We start from the raw sequence: 18,578 nt of genomic DNA on the forward strand, positions 1-18,578 counted from the left end.
AGGTAAATGAAAGCTTAAACCTTTACGACATGTCAATATTGCTGATGTAGCTGTAGCGGTTATGTGGTAAGGTTCAAATTGGTTGTCATAGAAGTAAACCAATCTCGGCATCATACATTTTTTGCGAAATTTAATGTTCTACAAAATGAAGAGATTTTGGTTTTTTTAAACCTAACCGTTTGAATGATATGTACGGTTGAAGTTTGTTTATTTTAAGCCAAAATGAAAAAATTATTTTAAATTGTAAAACTCATAGTTGTGTAGGGAATTTACTGGAAACTTTATGGCGTAGGACAACATGTGTATAATGATTTTCGTTGTTTAACAAATATATGTATGTATGTCGAATATGTTGATTAGTGTATGAGCTATATATATATGACATATAGTACAATTGCTTGGATGCCAATGTTTTGGTTGACATTTTGTACCATAAAGTATTTCCCTGGCTTTGATTCTTGCAAGTTGCCAGGAGTAAATGTTCGGTTGCACCTGAACTTAGCCCTTCCTTACTTGTTTTACAGTCAAATGTTCATACAATATTGAATGTGTTACTTATAGTTAATTGCCTCAATAGGTTACATGACGATCTTGCAGTATCAGTATGTGCACAGCAACAATAGTTTCCGGAACAACAACTGATTTTGAACGACCTCCACAAAACTTGTTTGAGAGTGATTTAGCGACACGAACAAGGTACGTAAGCAGAAGCACTCCTTCTTTTATGGGTGCTGAATGTCATACTACTTACACACAATGGAGGAAAAGTATAAGCAGTATCGTAGACAAACGACATAACGCTGATGGTATCAAGGATGTTTATTTCTTACGAGTAAAACCAAAATACATCAATTGCAGTTTCTTTCTCTCAGTGCAATAACCACGAAATAGCTGGACCAGAAAGATTTTGCGATAGGGTATCAAAATGGGGAATCTAACGGTATTTTATGACTATGATGTCTCCACTCCTACCTACTCCTATCGTTTTGTTTCTTTTTTCAAAAATCGGAATGCTAAGAACTTTTAGTATGTATTTTACCGTGAACAGAGTATAATGAGACGTGACAAACGATGTTTCACCGAAAAGGAAACGTCAATGATACTATAAAATAAATAAGGGAAATGATAAGTGTGATGAGCCTAGTCGACTTAGCCATATCTGCCTGTCTCCAACTAATCGGAATAAGTGTTATCACCGAAGGCAATTATGCAATCTCCGAAGAAACCGATCAAACCGCGTCGGCATAGCATGTAGTACAGACTGACCGATCAAAGTTCGTTTCCACGACAGTCATGTCCATGTAACCGGAAGGGACCCGGATGTTTTATCCGGCCAACGACTGTCAACTCGACAGAATTCTGCCGCTACGACAACATCAACAAAAGTTTAATGTTATTATTGTTGTTGTATCTTCCAAACTGATTCCGTTTAGTGGGTACCAGTGAAATATATCTAGAGTAGTTGAAAAAATCTTTTTGTATTTTGTTAATAGATGTCGTTGCAGTCGTATATCTACAGTGCTACAAATTACATTTCGTATACATACCATATAGTGGTGGAAAGGTGAGGTTTTGAGCTTTATTTAGATGTTCAAAAATTAGTAAAAATAATAAAGAAATTCGCTATATTTTAAATTTTTGTATAACAAAGCCACCAATGAAATTTGTAAAGTTTACGGAGACGATGCTATATCAGTTCGTGTAGCACAACAATGGTTCGCTTGGTTCCGTTCTGGAAATTTGGTTTTACACTAATGGAATAGTCTCTAGCGGAAAAATGGCAAAAAGTGATCAACCAAAATGGTACATATTTGTTTACTTATTTGTTATTATAAATATAAAAAAAATATGTTGAAGTTTGATTAGAAATACGAAAGGACTTTTTTGACTACCCACTCACCCCTAGCAGAAAACTTACTTGTGAACATATCTACATATGTCGCCTTATCATCAGCTTATGTGCTTTTTTCGATATATAGTATATGAGGCATGAGTGGACATCCGCTTTGTTTATTGCAACTAGGTATGTTTTCCATCACACTTAGGCTCATTGTAGAACGGGTCAGAAGGAAAAAGGGGAAATTTGTTGCCAGAAGTTGCTCATTTGATAATTGAGGTTCTTTGCCGACAGTTTCTAAAGTAATGTTCAAATTAAACGTTTTCACCTCGTAATTCAAATATACAGTGACCTAATATAACTCAGTTTTTGCGTGCAAAAATTTGAAAAAAAAATCACATTATTTAATAATACATTATAATACAATTCTCAATCGAATTCTATGAATTGTATTTGTAAGTACAGCATCAACACATTATGTTTGATTTGTAATCAAGATAAATATCAATATGTATGTTTGTATATTAAAATAAATATAGTTTAAAAAAACTAAAAAAAACACGCTTTTAAAGCATATCAAACTAAAAAGTGAAAAATAATTCTTTGTATAAATTAACAATAATAATGAATGTTTGTATATTAAAATAAATATAGTTTAAAAAAACTAAAAAAACACGCTTTTAAAGCATATCAAACTAAAAAGTGAAAAATAATTCTTTGTATAAACTAACAATAATAATGAAGGAAAAATTCCTGCATTATTGTGAGAAAAGAATGGGGTGCTTTGTGATATATTTTTCATATATCGAGCAATCCGCCTGATAACGGTAAATTAATTCATTGGAAGTTGTTATTTCGATATACAAAGTGTTAGTCGCACTGTATACGTATGTATACATATGTAAGTTACCATTCATATTTCGGAATTTGACAAGCCTAGTATTGCAATCTTGCACTTTGATGAGTCATCCACCGTATAGTCCCAACCTTGGACCGAATGAATTCTTTTTATTCCAGTCAACGCTTTTCGACGCCTGNTTGCAATCTTGCACTTTGATGAGTCATCCACCGTATAGTCCCAACCTTGGACCGAATGAATTCTTTTTATTCCAGTCAACGCTTTTCGACGCCTGAAGTGGCAGTTGATACGTTCAGATCGGTGGATTTGGATTTTTTTGAATGGAATGGGATGAAAAAAAAAATTATCACAGAACGATAAGGGGAGGATTTGATTATAATTTGAATGATTTTTCTTGGTTTTTTATTTTCGGATAATTTCCAGCCCAGTTATAGTGAATACCGCAAAGTGTTTTTTTCTCAAGACGTTCAGGGCTCTGTTACCGAAGCCCTTTAAACGGAGGTTATAGTGTGCAGTGGAATCGCTCACAGAATTATATATTCTTAAATCAAAAACCACTATCATTCTTAGTAGTGGTCATTGTAAAAGTATTTGCGGTCGAAATAAAGATATGATCTCAGATGACTGTGGCGATCTCAACAAAACAGTGGCAATTCCCTCGAATCCATTGAAATCGGAAATCGATATAATGCGAACAGCAAAAACCAATTCAATATTAAACAATATGAATTTGAACCCGTCTCTACCTTGCTACTACATTGGATAACTTGACAACTGGTATGTTTGAAGAGTTGAGCCATTTACTCGATCGCAAAGTGGAGAAGCTTTTAACAAATGATCCAAATTTCAATTACACCGACATCGACAATAAAGTAAAGGACTTCTTTGAGTCCTGTGAGAATTTAGTTCAGAAGAAAGAAAACCTCAAACAAGACTTAATCCGCACTATCGCCCAGTTTGGTGAAATGCTGCGCTCAGCGGAGCAAATTGGATTGTGGGTAAATTCGATTGGGTGGAGACAGTCACAAAAATTGCTCACAAATATGCAAATATGTACATAACAGATCAGGATTTTACCGAAGAATTCGGATCATTGGTTACTAATAAACACGATTATCAAACAAATGTTTTTGCTTTATTAGAGTTGAATACTAAAATATCGCAAAATTACATGAAAAGCCAAGACCCATAGAAGCTGACGAAATAATATCCTACACGTCAGCTAATATCCGAACTGAAAATGTCAATAAAGTACCGGTGTCGATTCTGCAACCTAATATAAGCCTATGGGGTGACTACTATCCAACAGCAGTGAAATTCGGTACGGAGGAATTTAACTGCACAGAAGGCAAAAAATTAACCCCCTCAATAATTGCGAAACATATTAAACAAAAAAACATTGCTAGCCTTATGTACTTATATATATGTATATAGTACCTACATATGTACATATGTATGTATTTATATATTGTAATTTCGCTTTAAAAATAACATTAGAAGTTTAACACAAAGATTTGTTTAAATTTAAAAAAAATCACAAATTTAAAATGATATACAGAAATATGCGTTATACTTATAATTCTGATATACCTGTATATATATGTACATATTTGTTTATATACCTACACAAGAATTTCGTGCACTTAGCTGAATTTACCAAATTTGAGTAAGCAACACTGCTCAAAAATGGCCGATTTTTGCTATTTTTTGACAGATGTCGCTTGAAATCTTCTGCCTTTTTTGCGTTTACAGCAACAGAGGTAAGCAGTTTTATATTGCTAAATAAATTATGTGCAAGTATACAAAAAAAATTTTAATATTTTTAAATGGCTGAAAATAAACAACGCACAGTTTGTTCTCCATTTTTCCAATTTTCTTAACTTTGTCCGCATTACAATCAATTATTGCTTTTAATTTCACTATATTATCTTTTGACTTAGTTAATAATAAACGAATTTTTTCTTTAAATTTATATTGATTACCGAAAAATACCAAAATTTCTATTAATAATTTATCCTAATCATTTTTATTTTCACCATAAAATTTCAATTCTTAAGCGTTGCTTAAGGATTTTATAAGGATAAGAACTTACCATATAACTCCTTTACATAACTTTGTTGTAAACTTTAAGTTAGTTAGTTTAGAAGGGGAACTGTGTTTCAAAGACAGCAAAAACTAGATAAACTATTCTAGACAACGAAGTGACTTTAGATGGTTTGCGATTTTCCACCTATTGTATATTCAAGTCCTTACCATACATATGGTGTAAAAAACCAATCTAATAAATATATGTACTTTAAAAAACACGCTTTTAAAGCATATCAAACTAAAAAGTGAAAAATAATTCTTTCTTTAAAGGAAAAATTCCTGCATTACTGTTAAAATAGCGTGGAATGCTCGATATAAAAAAATACGGCATAATTGTAGAATTATTTTTCACTTTTTAGTTTGATATACTTTAAAAGCGTGTTGTTAAGTTTTTTTGAACTATTTTTATTTTTAATTTTTTAGTTTGATGTGAGAAACCCCAAATTTGTTAAAATATGAACTATGACATTGTATTATTGGTTAAGTAAATCGAAAAATAGGCAGCATTTAATATCTACTCGTAACCTTTCATTGACTAATTGTTATATTAGTTCTATTGACGACTTTACGAATTATTACTTCTTATTCGAATCATTTCTTCTAAAGCTTCACTGTTACTTGTGGTTTTACCTGTCAACTTTGAAAAGTCTAGTTCTTCAATTCGAATTCCGTCCAAAGATCTACAACGACTAAGTGCTACATAAGCTTGTTCAGCCAGAGAACTTATAGTATAGAGAAGGTGCAAATTGAGTTCTGTATGATGTTGGATTTGGCGGCTAACAAAGCCGATAGAAGCCGGGTAAGGAATTCGCCGTTCTCGCTGCTATTTAGCAGAATTGAGCACGTGCGTGGCAGAAATATACGTAAAATGGCTGAGAATAAATAAAGAGAATAGCTTTGTAGAAAAATATACAAAATATACAAAGTCACACAGAGAATGTAAAAAAGCATTCTGAGTGACATTTGCATGGTTATATTGAATTATATGAACCATTGTCACATATGCGCGATTATTTCGTATCAAATGAACCTTTTTTTTTGAAAAATATTAAAAATTTTAATTTTAATTTTTGATTTTTAAATAAAATAATATTTTAAATAACCCACCCAGTATGTTATTTAAATCTCACCAAAACTAGCTTTATACCGATCTTGCATACTTTTAAGCGCATACTTTACGTTCTCTGTTTAAACTTACTATCCCCTTGATACAGTGTCGCTCAAATATTCCAGGTTTCAGTAGCACTTAAAAATGCTACAAACATACATACATACAAGTGAATCTAATAAAATCGTATTAAAAAGTAGTCCTTCTGAATTGTAATTTTATGAAAACCATATTATAAAATTTAAGGATATTTGCTAATAGGGTGCCATTGCAAACAACTACAAAAACATACACATACATATACTTATGTACGCAGCGGCTCACAATTATTACGATTGAAGTGCTGCGCAAAATCTACAGTTAACCAGTTACTTATTTGTATGCCTGGGTTAACTTAAACCTACATATGTAATATCTCATATTTTATAATAGACCTATTAACTCTGTTTGAATAGATTTTCCGAAGTCATTAGTCCTTCGACAGGGCAAGGATCTGTACCATAGATTCAAGATCTGGTTTTAACACAAAATGAATATAACACTTAACGTGTGTGAATAAATCCATATTTGTGGAGACAGGTTCCAATACAAACATTAATATGCAAACGATAAGGAATTACATGAAGCTAGCACAATGCAAAAACTTTTTAAATAGTATGACTATTAGAATTAAATCTGCAATGGTTTCATAATGATAAATGCTCATCTTTTTGTTACTAACTAATTTATGTATTTGGAAAAATTTAAAAGTATTAATGAGTTTCCAAGTGTTTGAAATATTACTCATGAAGGCTTAACGTAATCAATGTTGTGAGTGACAGCATATTACAGCGCTGAACAAAGTATACATATATATATCATTCATTGTATTTAATGCCAACTTACAATTACAGAGCTATACTACCATTCGAATTTGTTTTAACTCAAATTCAAAATGCTGATTTATGCGTTAATACTTTAAATGCATGTGTCTACTGCTTATTATTTTTTGAAAAATTATGCGAAGCCCAATTCAAAGAAGTTTTCCAAGAGTTAACTAAAGCTTCGCTAAACTTTGAACGGAAGTGTTCGCGGGCTTTCTCCTCGGTATAGTCAAGAACCTAAAAAGAAAAAAATTTTAAAGCTAAGGCGAAAGAAATAGGAACAGGGCAGATTTGCATACTAGAGTTTCCTTTAAGTAATTAAGATCTTTTTCAGAAGATAGTTCGGGTAGTCCGGTTGAAATCATCATTGAAAATAGAGATAATATAAGACAGCCATGTTTTCGTAACACCAAAAATGCCTGCGATAAAGAAAGCAAGACAATTCAAAAATATATATACTTGTATATAAAATAATTTGTTAATAGTTTTGCATAATTGTTTTCATACCTTTTCGCACATATTTTGAAAATAAAGAAATTCTTCCGAATCTCGATCGTTACGTCCTTTACTTATGACATATACAAAATCATGCGTTAATACAAAAGGAACTCTCTCACGACGCACACCAAATTTCTCTTTAAAGTGGCCTAGTATGTGACCGAAGTCAATATGAAAAAGCTATATGGTATAGAATTATTAGATGCGAAATTTCTAAATTGTTATGCATTATATTTACCTGCCCGTTACGTTTAACCATTATATTATCTGAATGTCGATCGGCCACACCTAGAACATATGTGGCCACACAATATCCAGCGCAACTCAATGTAAATTCGTTTATCGCTTTATTCATTTCTTCTTCAGTACGATTATATTCTTTCAACCAACTAAATAGCGAGCCTTTCTTAAATGGTGATGTTGCTGAGAACATACCTTTCTCTTTTTGAATATTGGCGATTGTTTCAGCATTTAGCACCACTTCAATCATTCCTAAACGACGTTCCATACTAATGCAGTTGTAAATATTCATACGAAAATCCATACTATATCAAAATAACATAAATGTAAAGATTATATTGAAAATGTTTGCAGTATTAGTTAAATATGTGTCATAGGATATTTAAGGTGTCATGATTGGAGCTTGGAGCCATTGCTGAACACTTCGATCTCATAATAAAGTTTAAACGAGAACTTCTTTCACAACACGTACGAAAGATAGCTCGATCAGTTCTTTACTAATTGACTTGAAGTTTGCGTTTATTTAATTTGTCATAAACATTTTTCGTTCACATATTTATTCAAAAAAGTATAGCTTTTAATATTCAACAAATTATTAGTGGCTATCTGTTTCGTTTGATTATATAGAGCAAAAACTACACTAAACCACATCTTATTGTTTCATAAGTATATTTCAGGATATAAAACAAAAGTAATGTAACTCCTTAAAAAAAAAAAAATACAAAATATTATATTTACTAACACCTCTTAGACTAAATATGTTTTTATGATTGGATATCGATAACGAATTTCATATAATAGGGGAAATTATCTATAATAGGTTTATGTTTCTTACCCTTCATTTTTCCACAATTGGTCCATGACACGCAACATTTGCAATGTTAACATATCCTGCCGCAAATCGTCACCATTTTTAAATATTATATAAATATCATTACAACTTTGATCTGCGTTTTTTAGCACAATCCAGAGTGGTCTCATTTTCGAGTCCATTACTTTGCATTTTTCTGGCTGTATACCTTTGCATCGAAAACTGGGATTCAATGGATTTTGTATGCTTTGGAATATACTACTATTGCTTGGACTGGAAAGAAAGTCTTGCATTTCCTTTCGACCTTTTTCTTTGCTTCCTTTTTTTGCAATCAAAGAACCAGCTTTGAGGGCGTCTAAAACTTTTAGTTGTTTGCAAAGGTGAGGCACGTGTGGTTTGCAACCTTTGAGGTACCCTTCAAGTAATAGACCAAACCGAGTTTGCATGGAAAGAGTTTGCATTTCAGATCGCAAATGCCAAAAGAAATAGTGACCAATTCGTTGATTGCGCAACGCCCGTTCGAGCAGAAACGTTACTAAATCGCAGTCTAGATAAGACTCATGTTTCATGGCTTGCACCAGTTGTAAGAGATATAGCAATAGTTCCTCATCTCTATTGAATAAATAAAAGACACTTCATGTTTAAACCAGAATTGCTTTGAGATTTTACCCACCTCAAAAAACGGAGGCAGCGTATGGCGAAACTTCGAACCGCTGGATCCGGATACGCATAGTCAAGTAATTCCAGTGATCTTTCTACGGATATTGTAGGCCATTGTTGTAATAAATTCCACGTCTCTGCTACTTCGTCACGTTCGTTCCAATTAACACAGTGCAACAAAGTAGATAACTCCTCAGGAGCTTCGGCCAAGATTTCATATCTAAAAAAATTATATATTATTTTATTTTTGAGTTTAAATTAAAATTTCAATTTTACCTTCTCGACCATAACGCATTGCGATCTTGATCATGCATTTCATATACTTTATCAATGCGAAGATACTGTGACAGCATAGCACTGATCGGTTTGGAGTTTTCATGTAATTTATCGCTACTAAGTACTTCCCCATTATGTAACTCTTCTGCATACTTGAGTACCGCTAACATCGATGGAAACTGTATATTTTCATAACTGGAACTGTAATTTTAAATTTAAAACACATACTCGTACAATAAAGACGAAATAGGAACTTTATTTTTCTTACCACTGAAATGTTAATTTCACTATAGCGCATCCATCTTTACGAGGATTTGGTTCAATCGTACCTAGGGGATGGAAAATTTCTTCCGACTGAATATCATCTGCGTAAGTCCATGTGTAAAGGGATAGACAGCCAGTTAGCATTTGATGTTTGTAGTCAAATATGGTCGTATTAACCCAAGCCAAGGGGTTGTTATTTACATATGTATTGGCTTCTTTGTAAATATTATCGCGATTTGTGTTTGAAGATTTTTTGGATCTCGATGCTTTCGTTACTTCGTAGATAACCATGCATAACCGTGCCATTCGAGGCAAATTTTGTACTTGTATATCGAACGAAATGTCTTTCTCGAATGTAAATGAACGATTGTTACTAATTGCGATTTCTATGGACTGTGTTGCACAAAGACGACGCTCTCCATGGAAAAGACCAATGTGTACACCCACTTTGATAGCACGAGAGAGATCACAATTTACATTCTCGATTTGGTATATATGTAATTTAAAAGGATTTAAGATGTCCCACGATGAAATGGCCTTTCGGTCTTGGCATGGATCGTTCAGCAAAGATGGAGTATTATATTCCGGCCTTCGTGTTCGCTTGTGAGAAAAGTTCAAATCATTCCTGTAGTTTATATACGATTGGAGTGTGTGTATAGGTTTTAAAACAACATTGGGAACATCGGAACCAGAAAGACTTTCCTGTATAATATATTAGAATGCAAAAACATAAACATATATTTCACATTTGCTATACATAGATAGTATTTACCTGTATATATATGAACTGAATAATCGGGTATTCACCAAAAATAAATTCGTCACGACCACGTACTTTTAGTATATAGTCTGATGGTCGATCTCCTACTCTTATTTGAGATCGCTGCATCTTCATTAGTGCAGATTCAATCACTGTACTTGAAGTATCGTGTTCACTAACAGGAATTGTATAGGAGCCTTCGTCATTCTCTAATTTAACAACTATAAGAAAACTTGTACCACCCAATCGTTTACGTATTAGTTCAGGCATAGCGGGGGTATTTGCAACACGCATGGGATGTTCATAGAGCAGCTTCTCTGACCAAGTGAAGCGAGACCGCACCTGTTCCATTTTATCACAGAGATGCGTCAGTTTGCGCCGAAAGTCATCTACTTCCGGTGTCCGTTGCGCGCTATATTCTTCAAATGATTTCCCAATCATGTTACTAACCAGTTTGGATAGCTCATAATCACTTGATATAGTTGAGGGTTCTGTGCGTTCTCCCAAACGAAGTAAACAAAAAAATGGTTGTATTTCCGATAGACGTTTGGTTTCGTCAGTAAAACAGTCTACATTAGCAAAATTTGAAATACCACTGACTTCATAGTCACAAGGATCCTTTATTAAATGACATAGTGGGAAGTTTTTTGCCTCCCTAATAACTTCCTAAAACATTAAATAAGAAAATTAAAAATTATAATTATCACTACAAAATGATTTTTTAATATTTTTTACAAAATATGTAGAATTATAAATTTTCACGAATAATTATATAATAGGAAAGTAATACTAAGTTTTAGTCTAACAGAACATTCTGTACTCTCATAAGGACCAAAGCCGGGGAAATATTTTCAGATGTTGGCAAAATATTACGTTAAAATTGGTTGGGAAAGAATTCAACATTCATTATTCGACTAAAGGATGAATGGATTACAATAATTTTTGTTTATTTTTTAAATCGTATCATTTCATCTACAACTTTAGCCTTCTTAATATCATTAGTATATTTCGCTTCATATCTGATATATTGGTATTTAAATCAACCTATTTAACTCAAATGAGATACCTATATGTGATTTAARCTCAACCAAAAATCGACCAGTTTTGCATTAACGTGTGTGTGTCGAGAGCATGCTCCCAAGAAATTTTATGAAGATAACATAAAGACTGTCCGACATATGTGGCATAAATTGTGCTCGAACAATGAAAATTGTTATATACAGAATATGGCAGATAGATTAATTCGTTGTGTTATTATGTTACATATTGAGCGTTGTATGCGTTTTAAAACCTATCGGAAGTTTGAAATACCTATTATAATATATAAATATATAGTAAACGTTTTATCACAAAAAAATTCTTCCTAAATTTCAATAATATATCTCACAGATTAGCCAATATTTTTGGTAAAAATCAGCCATAGGCACTGTCAATTAAATCTATTAGGAGGCGAAGTGCCTCTTATAACTTGGTGTAGGATCAGATAACAGTTTTTCACCAAGGAACCGCGAGGGCGTTTTTTTTGAAATATTTTATATCATTTAGAACACTTTTGTAATATAAAAACTGTTGACAAATTAAAAAAAAAACCCCCGCCGTTACCAGGTAAATTATGTACAGAAATAGTGTTCAAAGTTTCAAAAGAATTGGTGATTAATAGAGTAATGAGAGCAATAAAATTTTACATTATCAAATTGATTATTTTTTATTATTTCTTTAAAACGGTCCTGATGACTTAAAATAGGCGAACCGATCTTTATTCCTTTTCCCGACACCGAATCAACTGGGATCACATATCTAAAGTCTTACCGAAATCATAGTGTCATCATTAATATCTGATTTCCCACACATCATTTTCAGGAATTTTCTGACTTGACAGAGTCTTGGCCGGAGAAGTTTACATTTTATACTTTCCTCTTTAAAATTAAAAATATGTTTTTATTATTTTCATACTTTTAAACTTACCGTTTTGATTTCCCGGATAGTACAATTAATGGGTACTACTGTTAGAATAAGAATACCATTTGGCATAAGGCAGCTGACTTCGGCGCGTTCTGGCATCTCATTTCTCCAGAAATCGATGGAGTCAGTTGGGCATGATAGAGGAGCCATACTTATGCCCTATATCCAGTATCTCAAATAAATATTTGCCACGATAAAATTTGATAAATTCCTTATGAATCTGATAATGTAAGTAGTAAATATAACACTATTGACAAATCATATGTGCTGTTTGTTGCAATTAATCTCAGGAATCTTTATAATTGTTGAATTCCCTTTCAACAAGTATCGTAAATATTCTTTTTCAATGAGAACGAAAAATGCTTTAAATATATTTTTGATGTAAAAGTAATTCTATTGTTTACTTACAAGAAACTTTTTCTTGCATTTCATTTGTATTAAAAAAGATATTACTTGAGAAATATTCGAATAAATCGATTGCTAAATTTGCAGCTACGGTAGCGCCTTTTGGACCAGCTTAACATAAATTTGTTGGTCTTCCAAGAATTATTATAATCACGCAGCTTGGAAAGTGTTTATTAATCACGCTCACAATTCACATAAAACAAAAGCGTTTTCATTTATAGTATTTCTGATTTTGAATTTTTTAGGATGTGAAAGAAATATTTTTCTTTTAATATAATGATCAAAGAAATATCCATGTAGTGACGTTCTTTAATTATATTTACTCAATTTTCTGTTTTTTCGATTTTCTATGTTTTCGTTTGTGATTTATTTGACATTATCTGAACGAAATTGCAACGAACATGATGTGCTGAACACAACGCTCGCGACAGACAGCAAACGACAGCTGTCAAATATTAAAATACACACGTTCTTATGGACGGACCTATTTTGACAGCTGCACGACTACACGACTGCAGGCCGACAGTTGYCGTTCTCGCTAACTTCAATTTGATCCTATATTTGCCAACGACAGTGAGACGACAGTAGAGTTGACAGTAGAATGGTAGATAGAGAGATGAGGAAGAGTGGTGATGCCACTAATATGTAAAATGTAAAATTATTCACAGCTCTAACAAACTTGACGTTATTTTACAAATAAAAGCATAAAATAGCTCTGTTACATCATTTGTAATAAAAATTGATAATTTGAAACAAATAAATTTACCTATTTACTTATTTTTTGCTTAAAAATTTCACTTTGAACAAAATATTAAAATTTCATTGAAGTGCAAGGTATTAGTATGGCCACAAYGAAATTGTGTACATTCAAAATGGACAACTGCGTTGTTTTGTGGGCATGCCGGCCATTGTTATGTTGCTGCTCTCTACGTGCTACGTGCATGAGGTAGTATTCACAACGCCGTTTTCAGTTCGTGTCGTGCTGCTGCAGTCTGTCGCTAGCATTGTGTTCCACACATCACTTTTAAAATTTCTCCTTTCGAGCCAAAAGTGGTGAAATCCACTAATAGACTTTTATTATCTTTTGACATTTCACACGCCTGTCCGCAATTGAACCTTCTCTATATTATACGTTCTCTGAACCTTCTCTATAATATACGTTATCTGCCAGAAGTTGCTTTGGTTTACAGAGTTTCTTTAAAACGGTAAAAAAAAAAAAAAAAAATTATAATGGAGAAAAAAATAACTTCATTAAAGTGATTAGAGTGATAGTTTGCGTTAGATATTTTAAATAAAGTTCGGAATTTAATATATTTATAATTGTGAGACTTGATCAATTAAAATGAGCGAATCTGATTCCGATGTAGGTAAGTTACATATTCGCTAGTGGAGTAGATTTTAATGGATGATTGTAAACAAAATTAGTTTGCGTTTGCAATGTGTACAGTCTAATTACAAATATATTATTTGGAAAATGCACAAAGTGTGTTAAATATAGTGGCTATTCCACCTTCATGGGGTAGATTTTAGAATAACATCCTCCGATTTCGGGGTTAAAATTAGTATGTACCGATAGAGGTTCTCCAGATTAAGAAAATATCCGTTCACACGACAGTCAGGTATACATAAGTAACCGGAAAGGCTCCGCATTTGTTAACAGCCAAGGACTTAACGCAGCATCATTTGTCGATATCATACATCATATCATAATAAAATACACATATGGACAAAGTAATAGGTGTAAACGTTTCGACGATTTAACCCTGTTTGGATGGGTAAGCAACAACAATTGTAAATATTTACTTAAAAACATTAATAATATTTACAATTAAAAAAATTTTGTGGTAGGTATCCTCGATGTCGAGGTTAAAAGAGTTATGGTTGGACAGAGAAGATTCTGCAGATTGCAAATATACATAATTGTAGGCGCCGTTTAATGTTGAAAACTACGACAATTTTAAGTATGTATTTTTGGGAGGATGGAGTTATGTGTATAGAAGTTCACACAAGTGAGAAAAGTTCTCTAAGCGCCATTCACTTGGGAGTGGCCATAAACTATTCTTTTACATATGGCTCGAGCAGCTCACGACTTTCGGTCTTAGACTAAGTACCCTCTGGGTAGCAATCCCCAAGGTTTTGCTCTGGGGTTGGGACTCGCCACGTAAAAAACGCCAACAATGAAAAGGAAACAACAATCTCGGATAAGATAACTCCTTTTTGATGACGACCATGGCAAACGCATTAAGGATTACGATTTAAGGGTATGCACCTTGTATGTTCGGTCCCTTCATTGGGAAGGTGTCGTAGCACGGCTGGCTGATGTTCTCGTAAAAATGAAGGCTGACATCACCGCCGACCAAGAACTGCGATGATCAGGAAAAGGACTGAGACGAATAGGTCTTTGTGGCATATACTACAGCGGCCATATAAAGGAGCATAAATTCGGTGTGGGATTCGTGGTGGGCCTCTTGCACTCAGTACCCGCCGGGGGAAGCAGATTGGCGCCAAATTGCAAAAAGAAGAAACGACTGGCGCGATTTTCAATTTAAAATGTATTCCGCATTTATTTTGTTCACTTTTATATACATACATAGTTCAACATTTCATTAATTCGTTTGTACACCTACATATATTTCACATAACGTAGTGGAAAAATAGCTTTAATTCAATATTTAACTCATTATTAAATTATATTTATTGACGTAATAACAAAACGACTGCAAACTCCCTTCCCTTCCCTTAAGAAATCCGATCCACCAGGATTATTTTTTTCAATTGCGCAAAAATGAGTTCTACACGAAAAAACTGAGAAGACCCCGGCGTTAGTCTGAACAGGGTTACTTTTTTGAATATTGAATAAAATCTATTGTTTTATTTTTCACTATATGTATTATGTGAAAGAACATATTCGTGAATGGTTAATGTTTATAAAATTGAATTGAAAAAAAAAACGTTCTTTTAATAGCCGAAACTTTTAACTTTAGATGCAAAAATATAACCTGGAGAATCGCCTGTATCCAACCAAACCCATTTTAATCCTGAAACCGTGGTATTGTTTATAAAAGTTTCCCCAACTTTGTTTTGATTTAAAAAAAAAAAAATAGCATTCGTCAAAATATTATAATAGGTGCGAAATGTTTTTTGTTTTAAATAAAAACTAAAATAAAACAAAAATTCCGATTATGGGATCGACTAGGCCATTGCGCACAGGTCACATTGTTGTCATTGTATATTTCGTTTCTTTATCTTATTGATAACACCATCTCATCGGCATGTTTTCTTATGCAAACGGTAGCATGACGTTTTTCAAAATATTTCTGTACTTAAATTACATTGTGTTCTTTATCTAAAATAAAAGATCAACGACTTGCTAGGAGAATCATTCCCACACCATTATGTTTCCGCAACATATTTAATTGTGTTTCTACAATCAAATTCTTTACCTTTAGACCAGCGGGCAGTTCTTTTACAATAATTTCCGTAAATACTATTCTTAACTTCATCACGGAATAAAATATTTCGCGATCTTTTTTCAGCTGGGACCGTACCAATTTTTATGTTTTTATTTATATTTTTTTGCTTTAGAGCATTAAGTAAAATTTTCTGAACGCCATAACATATTTGCAATGAAATTGTACGCTTTTCCTTCATGACGAATTTTTTTTTCCAATCAACCCTCTACATCGGGGAAGTTTATGACCCTTCCTAAATTTCATGATGAAATTCATCTTTTCAGTTTATGGAGTTCAAAGAAATATAAAATTACACTGCTTATATTGATATGAAAAATACTTCGAAATAATAATTTTTTTATACTCTTGCAACCAGTAGCTACAGAGCTAGGGTTATATATACATATATATAAATGATCAGCAAGTTGAAATACGGTTGACTGTCTGTCGGTCCGTGCAAGCTGTAACTTGAGTAAAAATTGGGGTATCTCGACGAAACTTTGTAGGTGGGTGCTTGGGTACAAAAAAATTAGAGTTCGTAGATGGGCGTACAAGGGATTGTAATAGCAAGGGACACATGTAGGCAAATTTTTTTTAAGTCGGCGAGTCCCCGCCCTCTAACAAGCTTAATGTACATACATATATCCTAAACCACTTAAGCTAATTTGTCCAGTTTCCAGTACATAAATCAAGAATCATAGTCAAAACTGATATATTACCATATCAAAACCCAAATATTAGAACTTTCAATCCCGTCCGAGTCTTCCATTTCGAAATGAATGAAGCTATGCAGAAATAGTGACTTATGCCATCTCAAGTCTAAAAAGCTTTTGAGCTTATTGAGCTTATTTCTCATAGGCACCTAATATAGGATTTTCAAATTTACGGTCACTACGATATACTATAGATTAACTCTGAAAAAAATGTGATTTTATATTCAGTCTTATTATGAGCGAACGCCATTACCCATGGAAAATTCACAAATTTCTGTTTTTCTTATCGTGAACTTCACAGAGGAAAAATCTTCCGTATTCGAAAACGTTTCGTAATCGTAAATGAATTTTTTTTCTCGCGAATCCATGATTTTTTTTCACAAGATTGATTTTAAAAATGAAAAGAAAGTTCATGTACTTTGAACGAAGTGAAATGATTCTTCCACCATCGAAATTTAGAATGAAAATAGGTAGCCATTCAGTTTTGGAGTTTTGTTTTAATCCAAAAATTTCATTCGAAAATTGACACCTACATAATTTATGCACTTAATACCGATTCGATAAAAGAAATTACGATATAGTATATGTATGTACATATGTAGCTGAAAATAAAAATACGGGTTTAAGCTAAAACAGTCGCATAATATGCTCTATAAGTTTACATAATGTTTTCAATGCCACTAAATTGTGGGAATATATATTTATTTGACACAATTCCGATTTCTTTGGCGCCGCGATCTGAAGGTACCGTTGGAAAGAGGAAGTCCTCCAGATTAAAAAAAATTTCAAGAATCTATTTCATCACATTAAACACTCTTTATTCGCATTTTTCACTTCAAATTAATTAAATTACACTATAAAAAAAAAATAAATAAACACTATAAAAAAAACTTAAATTAACCGCGATCTGAAGGTACCGTTGGAAAGAGGAAGTCCTCCAGATTAAAAAAAAATTTCAAGAAGCTATTTCATCACATTAAACACACTTTTCGCATTTTTCACTTCAAATTAATTAAATTACACTATAAAAAAAATAAATAAACACTTAAATAAATCCACATTTTACACTTTTAGCAGGTTTTTTACCAAAAAAATCTTTATTTTAAAAATAACATTTTAAACTCGTTTGAACCTCATTTGTTTACCAAAAATTACGACGAAATGGAGCACTGCCATGTGATGATAAGGTGATTCGCTGAAATTCCTCTTTTTCGCAAAAATTCCTTTATTCATGCATAAGGATATTTTCTTTTTTAAATTTATTAAGCAAATAAGTGATATTAAATACATGTTTTAGTAATATTATATAATAAGATTACGTAATAAAGTGTAAAGTATACAAGTGCAGTACGAATATTAAAATTTTGTTTCAATATGAGTGCATAAAAAAAATATAACTACTTTATATCCAAAACTCAAATTTTAAATATAAAAATATATGTATCGTCACCTAAAATACAAAACAATGCATGATCAAAAATAAATGGAAATCCCTGACAGATATAATAACTAAATTTTATTCATTTTATAACGAAAACTCAAATTTTGTTTTAATATGAGTGTATGATAACCAACAAATATAACCACTTTATATCCAAAACTCGAATTTTAAGTATAACAAGTAAGGAAGGGCTAAGTTCGGGTGTCACCGAACATTTTATACTCTCGCATGACAAGTTTCATCAAGATATCTAAATTTTTACTCAAGTTACAGCTTGCACGGGCGGATAGACAGACATCCGGATTTTAACTCTACTCGTCACCCTGATCACTTTGGTATAT

The 18,578-nt window shown here is 32.6% G+C and overlaps 2 protein-coding genes across 6 annotated transcripts in view; one reads left to right on the forward strand and one right to left on the reverse strand.

Annotated features, from left to right (window-relative positions):
- Positions 1 to 6,648: 6,648 nt before the first annotated feature.
- On the reverse strand, positions 6,649 to 13,038 carry LOC108966305 (phosphatidylinositol 4,5-bisphosphate 3-kinase catalytic subunit delta isoform). 2 transcript variants are annotated; one of them, XM_018929144.1, is made up of 11 exons: positions 12,635 to 13,038; positions 12,230 to 12,564; positions 10,277 to 10,930; positions 9,509 to 10,206; positions 9,241 to 9,441; positions 8,978 to 9,184; positions 8,329 to 8,916; positions 7,492 to 7,798; positions 7,263 to 7,433; positions 7,055 to 7,174; positions 6,864 to 6,992 (listed from the first exon to the last, which is right to left on the reverse strand). In XM_018929144.1, exons 2-11 carry the CDS (start codon positions 12,374 to 12,376, stop codon positions 6,864 to 6,866), a joined length of 3,222 nt encoding a protein of 1,073 aa, XP_018784689.1. In that variant the 5' UTR covers positions 12,377 to 12,564; positions 12,635 to 13,038. The 2 variants fall into 2 exon arrangements, with proteins under 2 accessions (XP_018784690.1, XP_018784689.1); XM_018929145.1 differs by lacking the exon at positions 12,635 to 13,038 and having other exon boundaries at positions 6,649 to 6,992; positions 12,230 to 12,376.
- Positions 13,039 to 13,743: 705 nt separating this feature from the next.
- Positions 13,744 to 18,578, forward strand: part of LOC108966267 (leucine-rich repeat serine/threonine-protein kinase 1) — a 43,553-nt gene continuing 38,718 nt past the window's right edge. For all 4 annotated transcript variants that reach the window (XM_018929051.1, XM_018929054.1, XM_018929052.1 and 1 more), the window contains exon 1: positions 13,744 to 13,998. Coding sequence is in view for 1 of the 4 variants with exons in the window: in XM_018929053.1 (XP_018784598.1) it covers positions 13,974 to 13,998 (25 nt within the window). In the remaining 3 variants the exon portion in view is untranslated. The remainder of the gene's footprint in view (positions 13,999 to 18,578) is intronic.

Source organism: Bactrocera latifrons, unplaced genomic scaffold (assembly GCF_001853355.1).
Source record: "Bactrocera latifrons isolate USDA-ARS-PBARC rearing strain unplaced genomic scaffold, ASM185335v1 scaffold_158, whole genome shotgun sequence".
NCBI classification, from domain to species: Eukaryota; Metazoa; Arthropoda; class Insecta; order Diptera; family Tephritidae; genus Bactrocera; species Bactrocera latifrons.